Genomic DNA, 16,004 nt, shown 5'->3' with positions numbered 1-16,004 from the left:
GCAGCAGGTGTTCCAGCAGAGGCCATTTGCCTCTGTGTCTGGATTTGAATAGCGGTGTTTAGGTGGCCTTCATGTTTGTTCCTTGAAAGAGTCGACGTGGCGGACAAACGGTGCGTGTGTTCCCAGCCGTGCCGCTGGAAGCGGTGTTCGTCTTTCGGGAGACTGGTGGCCACTGGGAGCCCCGGTTTCCCCAGATTTTAGGTCTGTTGAAGGAGCAGCAACCAGGGCACGAAGCCGAACCAGCAGGAGCCACGGAGGACGTGGTGGGCACTTTCTGTCGGACAGATCGCGACATAAAGAACTGTCATCTTATTCCATTTGATGCTTGCACGGTTTCTGCGAGGTCACGGGGCAGAGACCCTCATCCCCATGGGAGAGGTCAAGAGACCGGGGCCAAGCTCAGGGAGAGGACACAGGTCACCCAAAGTGGTACAGTCAGGGCTGGGGTGACCTCTGGCTTTTCGATTCTAGTGCAGCATTTTAGCCACTCCGGAGTGTAGTCCTGGGGTCCTTGCAGCTTGAGACGCTTAGGGCACTAATTGTTTGTAATGAGAAAGAGACTGTTTTCTCTTCAGTCCTTTAAAGTTATTTCACCTCGTGTGTATTATGTAATGGTTGCTATTCAGTAAAGAGACAGGAATCTGTAAAAACCCGTCTTCTCTCGTCTGCCTTCCCCTCTGAAGATGGGCGAATCCATGGGTCGGAATTATTACGGAGTATGGGGGCAGATAATAGACATGCTCGTGGTGTGTGTGTGTGTGTGTGTGTGTGTGTGTGTGTGTGTGTGTGTTTGTAAGCAGCAAAGCAACAAGAATTTTAGACAGAATCCTTTGAAAAATCAACAGGAATAAACCACGCCCTTCGCTTAGAAAACACAGGTCCCAACAGTTCCGAGGGCTGGTCCTTGCTGTTTTCTGAAAGTGTGCCTCTCTCTGGTTTAAATCTGACAGCGCCAAGCTGTGAGACTCGCTTACTGGAGTTTCTGTGCTCCTGAAGATATTCCGGAGTCTGGTTAATCACACACCGAGCCTGGGCATCTGGCCTCAAGTCAGTTAAAAACAGTTGCAGAAAGAATGCCTGTAGTTTAAATATGAAAATATGATGATTTATTCTCTAAACACATCTATACTCTAAGTCAGTTAAAACGTGATTAAAACTACTTTCTTTGAAAAGCTTTGTTGGCAGAAAGGGAAATATATTTTCTTTAATAAGTAGATCATGCAACATAACATATTGTGACTTCTCATTATGGACATCACTGCTACATTTTTTGGAACTGACTATATTTCTCTACCATTCAGTTTTACCGTATGTTAAATAAAATTCTGTGGGGTACATTTCGCCATGTCTGGGGACAAATCTGGTGGATTGGCTTTGCCCCCGGAACCCCAATGGCCTGTAGGTAGTGAGTGAAAGATTGCTCAGGCCTTCGAAATAATGGAAGGAAAATAACAAAGTAACAGCATATACCCTTCTCCTGTGAACTTAACATCCAAATATGAACTTCTCTGTCTCTCTGTCCATCCAATTGAATGAGGAAAATGTTTACATTTAAGAACATTTGTATCGATTACCTATTTCCATTTCTTCCCTTTCATTTACCTTCAAACTGTCCAGCAACAGGGCTGAGGCAGAGGAAAGGGCTCTCCAGCTCTCCGCAGAGGCCAGTTATCCTTCAGGGAGAGTAAATAAAGTCACGATGCACGTTCGGGGTTCCCCGGCAGCCACAGTCACAAACTGTTTCTATGGACAAGCGGAGCAGGCAGCAGTGCCACGAGAAAGAACAATTTCTCAGAACTGAAATTTAAAACCTGGAGCTGTCGCGGGAGTCCACGCAGTCCCCGGGACCTGCCGTCGGGGAAGACGGTGACGGGTTAACCCGCGGAGCCCCTCGGTGGGAGCGGATGGCATCCCTTCTCCTGCCCAGCCGAGGCCGCCGAAGCCGGGCGTTCGCTACCCAGTGTCAAGGTCTCCGGTGTGTCTGACGCTGGGAAGTCTTTCTCCAGAGATGTGAAACGCGACGGAGGTTTCTCTGTGACGTGTCGTGGCAGCCACGGTTGACCGGGGCACGCGTGTTTGTTCCCTGCGTGTTCCCGCTTCTCCCCAGGCCCTGCAGCCCCAGCCGTTTCGATTGCTCAGTATTAGTCTGTGCCTCGCTCTCCTGTCCTGCCCAGGAGACCTGTGCACTTTCTGGTAGCCTGTTACCTTCTCACACCTTGTTCCGGCCTAGGAGACGTGCGCCATCTTATACTAAAACTCTCACGGCATCTGTCATCTCTCACGCATCCCGATTTGCATGCTGTGTTCTCATGACAGCACTGCCGCCGGCAGTGGTATACTGTGCGTTAATTTTTTTTTTTTAAGTATTTTGTTCATGAACAGAGCCGCTGCCCATTTATTTTATTCCGAACACTTTTACCCAAATGACTTTCAAGTTCCTGCACGGCCTTTGCTGGTGCCTGTTTTCTCCATGTTCAGGTGGCTGGTCGCCTCCCCGACTACAGCATTTCGCTGAAGCTGTCGGATTATCTGCTCACAGGCCTGGTATCTCCCTACCCTGACCTCAGCATCCTCCTCACGGAAATGTCTGGAAGAGACGCCCAGAGATAACCTAACCCACCCTTTCTCTCTCCAGAGAGACCACATCCAAAAACGCCAGACAGATGGCTATTATTAAGTCTCCATTTATCTGTTTTATTATGATACCCAACCCCGAGGTAATAAGTGGAACATTTTTAAAGTCTCGCGAATAAAGAAGATTCAAAATTCCTCTTAGCAACGTGTTCCAGCAACTAACTAACCTTTGCCGCCAAAGTGTATTTTTTGGTTCCTGTTTCTTATGTGGGAAATTCTTGCCTTCCAAATACCATCTTCTTGTATTTGAATTTTTGTGGAAACGATGTGTATTGGTTACTGTCTACTGAGAATCTCTTCCGCACGCCTGGGCCTGTGATGCAGTCAGACCGCCTCAGTTCCAAACTTTGTCTGATCTGCACAGGCTTCCTAAGCCAGTTCCACAAAAAATGTCACCTACGGTGGGAAAGCAAAAGAAACCCTCATGTGACGATGAAAACCATCACGCATCGATGTAGCCATTCACATTGCTGTGACTCTGCCACTTTATATTAGATGGCAGTTATCACTGTATAGGCACTCGGCAGGTTCTAGTCTCTGGCAAATGCTACCGACATCACTTTTCACGTGTCCAGGACAATGTGTGACCATGGATCTGTCCCTTTTTCCAGACTGAAGATGAATAGTATAGACTATAAGTCACTGCTGATTTTATTTTGATCCTGAACCCTGAGGTATTTGTTGAGCGAACGCATGATTGTCCAGATATTTCATGAAAATAGATACCTTATGGGGCCGGTCGTGCTTTATTTTATAAAATAAAATTTTGGAAATCTGAACTTTGTTTTTCCCGTACCCCAGGTCTGCCAGGTGCATTTAGAGTCTTTACCTTTGCGATACTGGCATTGGAGATCTGGAGAGCTAACCAGTCATTGCCTTCCTGGGTTCAAGACGAATATCGACACGAAACGAGTATTGGGTGCAGACTGGCAGATGTTCCATTAAACGGAGCAGGTGCCCGGTGCCCTGCCAGGCAGGGGTTTGGAGAAGCCGGGTCTGAAGCACCGCCTGCTCCTTCAGTGGTGTCCCCTCCCTCTAGTTGGGGGTTGAGTAGATCTGACCACGAGGGCCCAGGGCGTGAAACCAAGACTGAGAGCCCACTGTCTTTCTCAGCAAGCCACGGGCAGGCCGAGAAGAGGCAAGATGGAAGTTGTTATATTCATCCACTAGGTACACATGTGAAGTTACGGCCCAATAGATGTCAGATTCCACTGCCTGGGCCAGCAGATTCTCACGTGGAAACACTTCAGCGAGCAGGTGGTGGGGGAGTAGATCAAAAAGGTTGTTCTGGCTCCACCCCCCTTCCCCACTGGGGCACCAGACAGTACCAGCATCTTCAGTGGGAAAAAGAGCATGGACGGGCTGCAATTAGGGTTTTCCCCTGAACGATTGTAGTCGTGACACATACGTGTTAAGATTTACCTACACAGAAATAATCTTGACCAGAAAAGGGCTGTCAACACAGAACGTTTCTGAGAGTCGATGGCAGTTGTGAGTCATCGACACATCTGCCAAATGGAACAGTCGGCTCTGTACGTGTGTTTTCAGGGAAGAAGGGGTGTCTATTCGACACTCCTTAAGAAGAAAGGTCTATGCTTACAGAAAAACGCCGTGTTTAACCTCGATGTCATTCGTGCGGCAGGTCCTGCCTTCGCGGGTGGACTCAGAGCCCTTTGCCTTCCAGGTCCGTGGCAGCGAAGGGGAAGTGCTGTACATTCTGGATGCCACCAACCCACGACACTCCAACTGGCTGCGCTTCGTCCACGAGGCCCCGTCGCAGGAGCAGAAGAACTTGGCAGCCATCCAGGTGGGTCCTTCGCTTCCTGCTGGTGCTGTGCTCCGTGAGGGGAGTGAACCAACTTCTAACCGTACTCCCTGTTTTGACATCGGCTCCCTGATGACCTGCTTCAAAAGCAGTGACCAACTCATCAAAGCAGAGACATCGTATCTCGGTGGCCTACGCAGGCCAGGGCAAGCCTTGCGATAAAGTGACACCAGATCGCTCGCTCTGTGAGAGTTCTCGAGGGGATGGCTTACGTGGCCTGATATTGTCTTTGGCAGGTCTATGTGTCAGGCACTTTTAATTCATCCTGTGACTGTTTATTGATAGTTTTTTAATTTGATGGGTTACTTGGCTCCTAGTGCAATATTCTAGTGTTATGATTTGGGAGCAGCTTTGTGGAGAAAGTTTACTGGGGTACATTCCCACAGCTGAACTTTGAGCTTCTTGAGGGTAGTGTCTTAGTCAGGGTTCCCCAGAGAAACAGAACCAGTAGGATGTCTCTCTGTCTGTCTGTCTGTCTACCTGCCTGCCTAGAGACAGAGAGACACCCAGAGAGATTTATCACAGGGGATTGGCTAATGCAGTTTGGAGGCTGGCAAGTCCCAAAACTGCAGGCGGCTATGGAACCAGGAAAGGCTAACGGCCCTCTTCAAACGTTGTCAGGCCAGAAAAACAGATGTTCCAGCTGGAAGGCCATCAGGCAGGAGAATCCTCACCTACTCAGGGTCACACTTCATTCTGTTTTTGTCTTCACCTGTTTGGACAAGGCCCACCACATGGCTGTACCCCAGGCATCTGTTTAAACGTTAAACTCATGCACAAACACCCTCACGGAAACACCCTCTGTAATCCTGGAACAGCTACCTGGGCTCCCTGTGGCCTCGTCAAATTGTCTCGTTTGGTCAGGATGAATGAAAGCTGACTCTTTCTTCTTTCTTCTTTTTTAATGTGTAGACATTCATTTTTTCAAGTACTTCGTATTTTTGTCACTTCCTGAGGCCTGCTCATCTCACAGGCTCTTGAGTTATGTCATAATTTGAATTCACAGACTCAGTTTAAGTGTTTCTTTGTAAACGTTACTGGTATCGGATTTGCCTAGAGCGCTGTGGCGTTTGCTTTGGCCCTCCGTTTTGTGGGTTCTTTATTTTCGTGTCTCAGAGAATATTATTATATTTAAACTCGATTCTTTCCTCCTCAGGCACAAGTCACGCGTTCCGGCTTTTCTCAAGTTCCTTTAGTTTGAGAAGTGTCTTCCTGTTGGCTGTTGTTTCTGGAGCGTCAACTGCTCTGTCCACTGCCCCAGACTTTCTGGGCGTCGAGTGCTGAGCTCTGAGTTTCCCTCAGGCTCCCTCGGGTTGCCCTTGTTTATGAGTTTTCTTTGTGCGTTTTGCTTGTGATGACCCCCTTAGAGAGCGGGATGCTGTGTCAGGAAGTGTTCGTCTCCATCTTTGATCAACCGCATTGGGTCCTCTCTGCTTTTTTTTTTTTTTTAATTCATTATATGGCAGCCTCCAACACGTCTCTCCTTTTTAGTGACCACAGTCCTTAAGACTTAAGCAGATGACGTTCATTCAGCACGCCCAGTGCCATACTTTTCTTCCTCTATATCAACTGCATTTCTTTCTTTGAAAGAAAATAGGCATCTACAGAAGACAAGGGATGCATCTTTGATGCTTTAAGAGATTATTGTTTGATTGTTTGACCCAAGGGGGTGGGGCAGTGGCATGAGGACAGGCTCCATAAATGAGTTAGAGGCTCAGTGAAGTTTCTCATTCAAATTCGAGTGGAATCTCCGTCTGCTGGGAGGTGCTGCCAGAGGCTTGGGGCGGAAGCCAGCACCGGAGTGTCTAGCCCTTTGCTAGGAGAGGGGTGGCGCTCTCGGTGGCCGTGATCCCGCACCGAGCACACCGTGGGTCTCTGTGAGCTCCCTCAAGGTACCATTTTTCGTACCTGCACAGTAGCCGGAGTAGCGGATTGCTCAGGGTTCAGACATCACAGCTGACCCTGGGGGCAGAGAGCACAATGCTTGAGTCGCATGGCGGACTGTGGTCGGGCCTCGGATCGACGAGGACGATCTCCGGAGGATCCTGCTCCAGAGACACCGAGCTGGTCAGAGGAGGCCGCAGTGTTTCCCGCATCTCGTTAGGAGTCGCTCGCAGTCCAAATGGCCTCTGAAGTTTGGGGCATCAGGAAATTTTTTATTTGAGCCGTCTGTCCCAAGAGTGGAGTAAATGAGAACCATTTGTGGCTATGTGGCTTTCTTGGTGGAAAACGTCGATACTGGGTCCAATTTTTTTATTTGGACGAGGGATTAAGAATTTGAGGTCTGTTTTGGCAGAGGATCGCAACTCCTTTTTGGAGACTCGATTAGATTTCTAGTTCTGCAACTTATTTGGTTTTGGAAAATTTGCTTTGGAAACGATGCTTTAAGTATCTGAATTATCGAAGAAGGATCTCGTAAGCGAACAGTTGTTCCTGCAGGCACACAGTTCAGAATAATCGGGCGAACTTCTAAAAACTACTTCGACCTCAATCAGAAAATTCTAAATTCAATGTGGCTTAAAATTTAAATTCGATGTGAATGATGTGGCTTAAAACCCAAATAATCTTTAAGTTCTATGAGAAATGGGTGATTCTTATTACATGTTCATTTTGCTACAGTGAAGGAAAAATGTACATGTAATATTCGAAAAGATATTTGATCCCAGTGTTTCGCAGGCTTCCAAAAGTTTCTGGTCTTTTGTGATAGGAAACTATTCGTTTAAATACAGAATTTTGTCACTTAAATTTGGAACTGAGTTCTTTGGACATTTCGGGGACAGAGTGTGACATCTCATGTTCTTGAGGGTATTTTTCCAGATGTGACTTCTCTGGGGATTTTTGCAAAATATCATCGGCGTGAATGAAAAGGTGGCTTGGTGTTCTAAGGAAAAGGACCAGATGGAAGAACAGTTGAGTCATCGTCCACCTCATTAGCGGGGTCAGGCTGTGGGATGGTCTAAAGCCGAGAGGGTCCTGGGCCCTGGGCCCTGGGCCGGGCTCGTGGCATCCACACAGCTCCGCCCCAGTGCCGAGTCGGTTTGGGCCCCCGCTGCCGGGAAAGCTCTTTTATTGCGTGTCATTTGCTCTCCCCGCGGTGTCTCCTGCGAGGACAGGGCCTTAGGCCGTTTTTCCCGGAGTCTTCCCTGGCGACACGACATTTCGGTTTGGCTCCAAAGAGAGCTGCGGTGTTTCTGAGCAGGACGGGACTTTCTCCATCTTCGTCCTGGATCCACAGACTTATCGAATAGCGTTAACGCAGAATGCAGATGGTGGTGGTGCCGACCCATCGAACGACAAAAGAAACGGCAGAAGGATTTTTCACTTTGCCCCAAATTAGAAATAGTTTTCTCTCATTCTGCTGGTTTCTTCTTATTGGGTTTATACAAGTGGTATTTCTACGATATTTTCTAGAATCTGTCTCTTATAGAATCGTAAGCTACAACTGTCTAGTGATTTTCTTCGATAATTCTATAAAAATATCAGTTAAATAACTTGTGGATCCATCTTTCAATGGGTTACCTTCCAGTAAAGTACGTATTTGTCTTTTATTAGGGTAAAAGTTTAAAGTAAAATTATAAGCATTTGGTCCTAGGAGGTTTTAAATACGAGTCTTATTGTGGCCATGCGTCCCTGTGGGGAGTAGAGCGTTTGATTATTTATCAGTCTATTATTTTTATTCAGGTTGTAGTTTATTGGCAAATGTGTAAGTATAGAAATAAACTCTTACTGGTTTATAGCCACAAAGATTTATTTCTCGTTCACACCAGCATGGGCCACCGAAGGCTGCAACCCTTTTCCCAGCTGATGTCTGAGCCAGGTGATGTCTGAAGGAGCAGATCTGATCAAGGGACGTGCATTTCCCTGGCAGAGCGGGGAAGAGCGGTGGCCCAAACGTGTGGCGACTCTTACGGCTTCCCCTTAGACGTGGTTCGCTTTGCTTCTCGTCGCGTCCTGTGGGTCAGGGGTGGCACTCGGAGCCAGGTGGCAGCTCGGACAGCCCTCCGGCTGGGAGGGGGCGGGTCCGCTGGGATGTGCTCTGACGTTCCAGCTATGGGTCGTGTTCAAGAGCCTTGGTTTTATTGTTGGGATAATATTAATAGGGATCCATCCGTGTACCATACTGCGGAATGACGTTTTTCCCGATTATCGGCTTTGTCTTTTGAGCGCTGTAGATGTTGACATACATGTCGGGACTGATTCAGGGTTTTCGTAAAGAAGAGTTAAGTGAGAGGTTATTACATATGAAACTCTTACTTGCTATTTCAATGTATTTTCTTTTCTCTAATTCATCATTCGTCTCCTTCTTCTGTCGAGTATCGAGTGGGAACCCAAACCCCTCCCCACCCCGACACTGGTCTGGATTGTTTGAGTTTCTAAGCCCAGCAACTGCTTTGAAGATGGTCTCCTTTTGTGTTGATTACCAATTCGTCATTGCAGTCAGACAGGCTGGAATTTTTTTTTTTTGCAATTTACTACCTGTTCAATACAATGAATTGTGCCTTTGCCAATTTCACAGTCGTGGTTTTTCTTACATCATCCACATGTGGACAACAGCCTGCTAACAACTAAAGAAAAACTAAGTTTTGTGTGTCAACGGTAATTGGAAAATAAAAGTATATATATTAAAAACAAAAACAAAAACCTGTTATGGACAGACGAAGCTGAAATGCCAAATCACTCATGGCCTCTTCTGGAGTTATATTTATTTGCACACAGAGTCGGTTAGTATTTTTTTGTAAAACAAGAGACAGTTACTTCTCCTGTTTTGAAATATCGGTACTGAATGAACCTCCATTGTGTGAGCTCGTGCAATCCACCTTAGCTGAGGCGTAGTCGTTGAGAAGGGACACGGGACCAATCGTCAGAGAAAGCTGTGCTTTGGAAGTGACGCTGGATGTCGAAGGTCGCTGGGAAGTTTAAAAAACAGACACACCTCCTAGATATCCTGGGGCAGATGTTTTAAGATAGTGCAGATTCAGAAAGGTTTGCGTGGCTGCATTTGGTCCTGACCTTGCCCCAGTGCAGAAGCAGTCCCGTGGATAAAATCTCACCAGCGACGGCTTACCTTATTCTCCGTCATTCTCTTTCAGAGAAGAGGCCCTGGAACAGGGCTGGGAAGGAAAGCCATGAGCACATCAGCCTGTGTGTGTCCCTCCCTTCAGACGTGTAAGCCAGGCTCTCTGACGAGGACGAGTTAGGCTCACTCGTGATTGAATCCAGCTCTGGAAGGAATGAGATAACACAGCCCAAGTCCGTGGCTTTACAGACGAAATACAAGTTCCAGAGACGATAAGAGACTTGGCCAAGGTGACGGAGCCCAAGAGTGAGACAACCAAAGCCAGGAGAGCACTGTCCGACTCCTCATTGCCCTTCCCCTCGCATGTTAGCTGTGAGTGGCTGCTCTGAGATGAACGCCAGCTGCAGAGTCACTGGACTTTTAAGTTGCCCCCGTGTGAGGTCGAGGCAGCCTAGTAAATAATAGGGCCGAAAAAAGGAAATTATTTTGTGAGTCACTGGAAAGTAAATAGAAAGAATAAAAAATTACATGGAGACACATTCCCTTTCAGCTTGTAGATGCATTGGGTTCTTTTAGGCTCATTTGGAAAATATGTTAGTAAAATTGAACTTGTAGCTGCGTAGAATTCTCCTTCGTTTCTGACTTAGCCGTGCGGGTTCTTCTCGTGGTTCTAGTTCTGGCCTCGGGTATCGGACTGGCTCGAGGGTTTGTTGTGTGCGATCTCTACAATTTGCTTATCATCTCTGAGCCTCAGTTTCCCCATGCGTAAAACGTGGGCTGGTCAGAGGGGTTCTCGCCGAGGGTGGGCCCCACTGCTAACCGTCTCCCGTGGGCCTGCTGTCTACTAGGCGTGCCCTATATATTCGGTATTATTTCACCCTCAGGAGACTCTTCGACGTAGGTGCTACTGACCCCATTTGAGAGACAGGGTAACTGGGACTCAGAGAACGTAAGGTGACCTTTCCCAAGGATACGTAGCTATGATGCGTGTGCTTGGGTCCCAGTCAAGTCTGTCTGACTCCACGTACCTGAGATTTCCATCCACACCTGGGGCGTTGCCATGGAGGTCTGATAATGGTACGCGAAACACGTTTAGCAAAACGCAGAGTGCAACATCGATGAGATTCGTTATTTCTCCTCAGTGTTCTTGGCCCTTTGTTAGAAATTAGCAATACGGTCCAAGGCATGACTGAGTCTAGGGATATTGTATTTTCTGCCTTGTGGATGAGGAGACTGAGCCTCCAGAGATAAGGAAGATGCCCACGTAGGCAGAGCTCTGCCAGCTCTAGACTGGTTCTAGCGCCCGCCTCCCGGCTGCCTCTGCCTATCGCTCCCCGGGCCCGGATCCCCGCCCAGGTGCAGGGGTTGGGGTTCCAGGGCCCACGGACTGATTCTCCACCAGTGCGTAAGGGACCCTGGTGAGCTAAGATTAGGTTAGTGGTGTGGGAGGAGATCGTGAGGTTGATGATAGTATTTTTTAAGGCCATTTACGTAAAGTTAGCCACTCCAGATCCATGACGGTTGCATACGACTGTACTCATGTGGCAGCCCTTCTACGCTCCCGGTGTTCAGAAACGGTTGTTTTGGTGCCTACGAGTTTTGGCGGAGCCTCTGCCTCAGGGTGCTGCTCTCTGGTGGCCGTCCCACACGGCACGGCCTCCCACGCTCCTGTGAACCATGCCAGCTGGATTACTGCTTTTTCTCCCAGATTTGTTTATCTTTATTCCATAAATTTGTTTGGAAAACCCTGATAAGATATTCAGTGAAGCTCTTGTGTTTATAAATGCGCCTGTAAATCTGAATTTCATAACATGCGACGTTACCAGAATGATGAGTCTAATAAAATCTAAGTCACTCCACTTTTTCCCAGCTTTATTTAAAGAAACAGATCAGAATTCTACGATGCTTTCCTTATCAGCATGCACTGGCTATCCAAAGGAGGAGCTCTGCAAGTATTTTATGATCTAAAATAACTTTTTTTGAGGAGTTGGGATTATGAGCGAGTCTGATTTTGCAGATTGGTTTGAGAATAGTAATTAACTTTAAAAAAATGGTGAGTCGACTGGTATTCTTGGGCACCTGAGTGAAGACCAACCCCTAAAACATAAATGCAGATTGACACTTTTACGAAGGATCTGTGCTCACTAACCCACGAACCCAACGACCGACTCGGAATGTTAAAATAGACATCCAGGCTGGAGTGTGTCAGGTCGTTGGTAGCAAGCTAAGGACAACAGGGACTTGATGACTGGTCCAAGTGTTAGGTCAAAGGGCTGGAGGCGGGCTGGGATGAGCCTGCAGGTGGGGCCAGTCATTGCAGAGGGGTCCAGAGACTATGAATCTGTCAGGTTGTGACATGGGGAGGTTTTGAAGAAGGAGAATGATATAAGGAAGAATGCTGGGCGATTATATCGGGTAAGCGTTGGCAACGAACTATTGTGGTAGCAAATGAAAAGGAAGAGACTCTGGCTCTGGGTGGCAGTAGGAATTACATGTCGAAAGATGTCTAGATAGCTCCCTTAAATAAATAGATTGGAGTAATGTGTAATGACACGCCCCTTATCACATTTGTGGCGTGTAGATAAAGCATGTAGTTGGTCCTTGGACCCCACGATGCTGTCATTACTTTTAGCAAATTGAAGCTTTAACTGGTATATTAAAATTTTCTTTTCTTATAGAGCCCTTAAATAGGCATTCTGTGATTGTAGTTTAAGTTAATGTCATGTTTTAAAATTAAAACTTGCTGTCTTTTCCTGGTGCTATGAGGCCTTCGCAAAATTATTGGCTAATAATGCTAGAAAGATGTTTCAGTGAACTTTCTCGGATATTGATCAGATAAGTACTAAGATGTATGGTTGCATTCTGAAATCCTCATTCGCTGAGTTCCTTGCTGCTCTGGGCCACTCTCTCAGCAGGCGGTGTGCAAACCCTGGGGAGTAACCGCTTCTGAGTGATTTAAAAGGAGAGCCCTTCTTCGCGGAGTGTCTGCATGGCGTTTTCTTTGTTTTGTTGTATGGATCGTGGAGATGTCGATTCAGGGTTCTTAATTAGACAGGACATCATGAGTTTCTGAGGGATGAGATTCAAAAACTTCCAGGAATGCTCTAAATATTTCGGGAATCTCCTCGAATGAACTGTCGCCAATGGCTAGATTTGCTTCAGAGCTTTGAACTTCTGAATCAGGCCTCCCTGACGTGGTGTTTGATGAACATGATGATCGTTTCTGTTTCTTCCATGGAATTTTCTAGTATATGTTTTTAAAATTACCAAGTAATCTGTTTGTTGGGGGGAAAAAAGTCTAAAACAGTATCGAATATAGCCTATCCCTTCTCCCAGCCTCAAAACGGGGACCGCGTAACCGTTCGATGCGTGTTTTTCCCGTTTTTCCCGGGAGCTGTGCTCGCGTGTGCACGCATCACGCATGCACACACTTGTTTCGCATTCGTTACCCTTTGTCTGAGCCCCCCTTTACCTCGTCTCACCTCGTCGCCCTCCCCCGTCTCCCCGTCCTTAACACGAGAGCCGAAGAGGCAGAGAGGCTGTGTGCCGCGTGCCGGGCGTGACTGCATCCCGGGCCCGGCGGAGCTCGCGGTCCGTGTCCTTGCCCGGGTTCAGCGATCCAGGCTTCGCTTGCCTTTGTCCTCGGCAGCCACACTTGGAGTCCGCCCGTAACAGGTCCTCGGCGACGTGGGAGATGGCAGTTGTGGGTGTTTCTGCGGGACGGTCGCTAGCAGCCCCAGTTCTGGCTGCCCCAGGGCTTGGCCTCAGCCCACAGGGACTTTCCGTGCCAGATGATTCCGAGAGCGAAGTCCCCGGTGTCCTTGGGAAGAAGCACCCCTCTTCCGTGTCGGCGATGGGTCGAGTTCTTCTGCATTAGTTATCTATCAGCAACCCTATCTGCTATCTACCGTCTAGAATTTTCTGAAATGTTTTGGTGTGTTGGCGGAATTTTTCTTTCCTTCTCTCTCCTGTTATTTTACTGGGATTTAGGTGCCTGTGATGATGTAGTCAGTGCCGTGAGTCGCCTGGATGTCTAGTCCAACTCTTTCTTTTTTTGGTCCAGCTTTTGAGAACTTCTTTCAAGGTTCATTTGCAGTTTCTTTGGTTTCTACTGTAACTCGAAAGTTCTTTTTTTCTTCCAGTCTCGCATTTAATGTTATTCACAATGACATTGTTAGTATCTCATTGCTCTCTAGTTGTGGAAGCGACGACACTCTTTCTTGACAAAGCACTTTTCGACCGTATTTGTGGGCCTTGAGATGTGACTACATTTAGGCCAATTAGTGATGCGAGAGTCACCTTTAGAAATTTAAATAATTATTGTTATTTGATACGTGTAAGTGTCATTGTCTATAATATCTATTTGTTAGTTTCCTTTTTCAGTATCCAGGCTGGTTGGACATGTACAAAAAGTAACAGTGACTTTTTATGGGCGCGTGGTCCTGACAGTATCTTAAAGTGACTTCTTAATTCTTATCAGGAATAAATGAATGGTTCAGCAGTTTTTTTTAATTATCAACATATATTCATCATACAATCTTTTTTTTTTTTTTAATTTTGCCTCAGGAAGGAGAAAACATTTTCTATTTGGCGGTCGACGACATAGAGACAGATACGGAGCTGCTGATCGGCTGCCTGGACAGCGACATGGAGGCCGAGGAGGACGAGCAGCCAACGACGACGGCGAAGGGAGAAGAGGAAGGTAAAGGTGCTCGAGGACCGTCCACACCTGGCAGTGCAGGTGCTCCCTCCCGTCGGGGAGCTGAGGGCGCGGGAGCCGCAGGAGCGTGTCGTTTGAGCTGTAGTCGCGTTTAGGGCTTCTCCCAGAGCTGGCTTCGTCAGCACCGCTGTCAGAGGGGGTCCAGCGATGTGCCCACCTTTCTTCCAGCGGGATGAGTGTGCTGGGCATGGGCGGCAGGTGTGCCCCCCGCGACTGCCAAGGTCACAGGCAGCTCCTCGCTCTCTGTAGGGCAGCGGGTGGAGCTGGTGTGAGGGCTTTTCCGCTAGCCCTGAATCTGCCTTGCGACGGGGCCTGGGGCCTGTCGCTGCCTCTGAGACTGTGCCTGCTCGCCGGCACGTGGGGAGGCAGGGCGGAGCCTGTCTCGCACTGCTGCTGGGCCTCTCTCTTGTCTGAGACTCTTGGAGAACCTGGAGCTTCTGGAAGTCTTTCTGTTCTGAGCACAGAGGCCTGGCGGATTTCTGGATTGTCCTAGGTAGGGAGTGATGAACTGACGAGGGCCACAGGTCGGACCTGCTTACACCAGTCCTGTGATCCAGGAGACAGATCGCCCTCGTTTGTCGTCCGCTGGGGAGTAATCCATCGTCACTGTGCCCCAGCTCTGTTCCGTTGTGTTTTACTCCTGATGGGGAATGTGATGTCATAGGTCTCCACCTACTGTAACAGGCCGATACTTACTTCGGGGTGTTTTCGCACTTTGGTTAGCAAGGCCACTTCGAAAGTGACGCCGGTTTCCTTACTCACCATGCTGGTAATGTTTTTTTGTATGAATTTCCTCTTCTGACTGTACGTCCTTGGCGGGAAAGAGTGAGCAGCCTCAGCCCTGCCGTCCGGTGCTTCTGTTTCTTGATTTTCGCTGGATCGTTGAAGGGGACGATGAGGGCAGCTGTCTGTCCTGTTTTTCACATACGCATGACACTGGGACGTCAGATATTGCGTGATGGGCATTGTTTTTGTGTTTTTCTGTGTTTTCTTTGTTTTCGTGTTTATTTTTTCCTCTCCAGGGCATTGTTGTTGTCCATTATTTTAGCTTAAAATTTCCTACTTATTACCACCCCGGTTTTTCTTTAGTTAACAAAATATCAATTTCCAATGTTTTCGTAAAAAGAATCCACAGAAGCTTAAATACATTTTAAAACATACAATTTAGGTACCTACATTGGTGCTATTTTTGTTTTAGAATTTGGGATTTTGTTTATGAAAACAAGAAACGAAACCCAAAACCAAAACCACCTAAAAACCAGCAAAAGAAAACGGGAAGCCCCAGAACAATGGAGAGTTTTGTTAAATGAGTTACGGCGCCTAAAGGTTTTTTTTTTTGTTTGTTTTTTGTTTAAACATTTGACTCGAGACAATGTTAAATGGAAAAAAAGGGCAGCGAGTAACATTGCATGCGAGTGTGATCACAGAAGTAGCTCTTCCGTGGCTGAGCACGTGTGCATGCACGAAGCACAGGCCGGGGGCCGCCGGAGGACGGCCGTGGTTGCTTCATTATGGGGTTGCGGGTGATTTTTACTTTTTTTCATATTTTCTGCATTTTCAAAATCGAATCGTATTCGATAATCAGGAAGAAAATACGTCATTTAAATAGCACGCGGGGTAATCTGGGGAGAGCCGTGACAGTCCGGCTGGGGCGGGGGGCCTCCCCACACCGGCCGCCCTGAGCGCGGACCCGGGTCTTTTCTCGCACTTACATGACAACCCCCCGATGATTCGATACAGTTCTCCCAGGCTGCTTTTGCCTCTTCGTGCTGCCAAAAGTGAACTTAAGGCGACCCATTTCAGGGAAA

General features: G+C 47.7%; 1 protein-coding gene across 13 annotated transcripts in view; it reads left to right on the top strand.

The window, feature by feature from the left end:
* Nucleotides 1-16,004, top strand: part of PRDM5 (PR/SET domain 5) — a 102,629-nt gene that overhangs the window by 25,912 nt on the left and 60,713 nt on the right. For 10 of the 13 annotated variants that reach the window (XR_005656524.1, XM_039879522.1, XM_039879527.1 and 7 more), the window contains exons 3-4: nucleotides 4,319-4,441; nucleotides 14,043-14,217. Coding sequence is in view for 12 of the 13 variants with exons in the window: in XM_039879522.1 (XP_039735456.1) it covers nucleotides 4,319-4,441; nucleotides 14,043-14,217 (298 nt within the window). In the remaining variant the exon portion in view is untranslated. The remainder of the gene's footprint in view (nucleotides 1-4,318; nucleotides 4,442-14,042; nucleotides 14,218-16,004) is intronic. The other 3 variants (XM_039879525.1, XM_039879519.1, XM_039879524.1) reach the window with 2 other exon arrangements.

Source organism: Pteropus medius, unplaced genomic scaffold, assembly GCF_902729225.1.
Source record: "Pteropus medius unplaced genomic scaffold, Ma_sr-lr_union100, whole genome shotgun sequence".
In the NCBI taxonomy this organism is placed as follows: Eukaryota; Metazoa; Chordata; class Mammalia; order Chiroptera; family Pteropodidae; genus Pteropus; species Pteropus medius.
The sequence above is the reverse complement of the archived record's forward strand: the minus strand, read 5'-3'. Positions and strand labels throughout refer to the sequence as shown.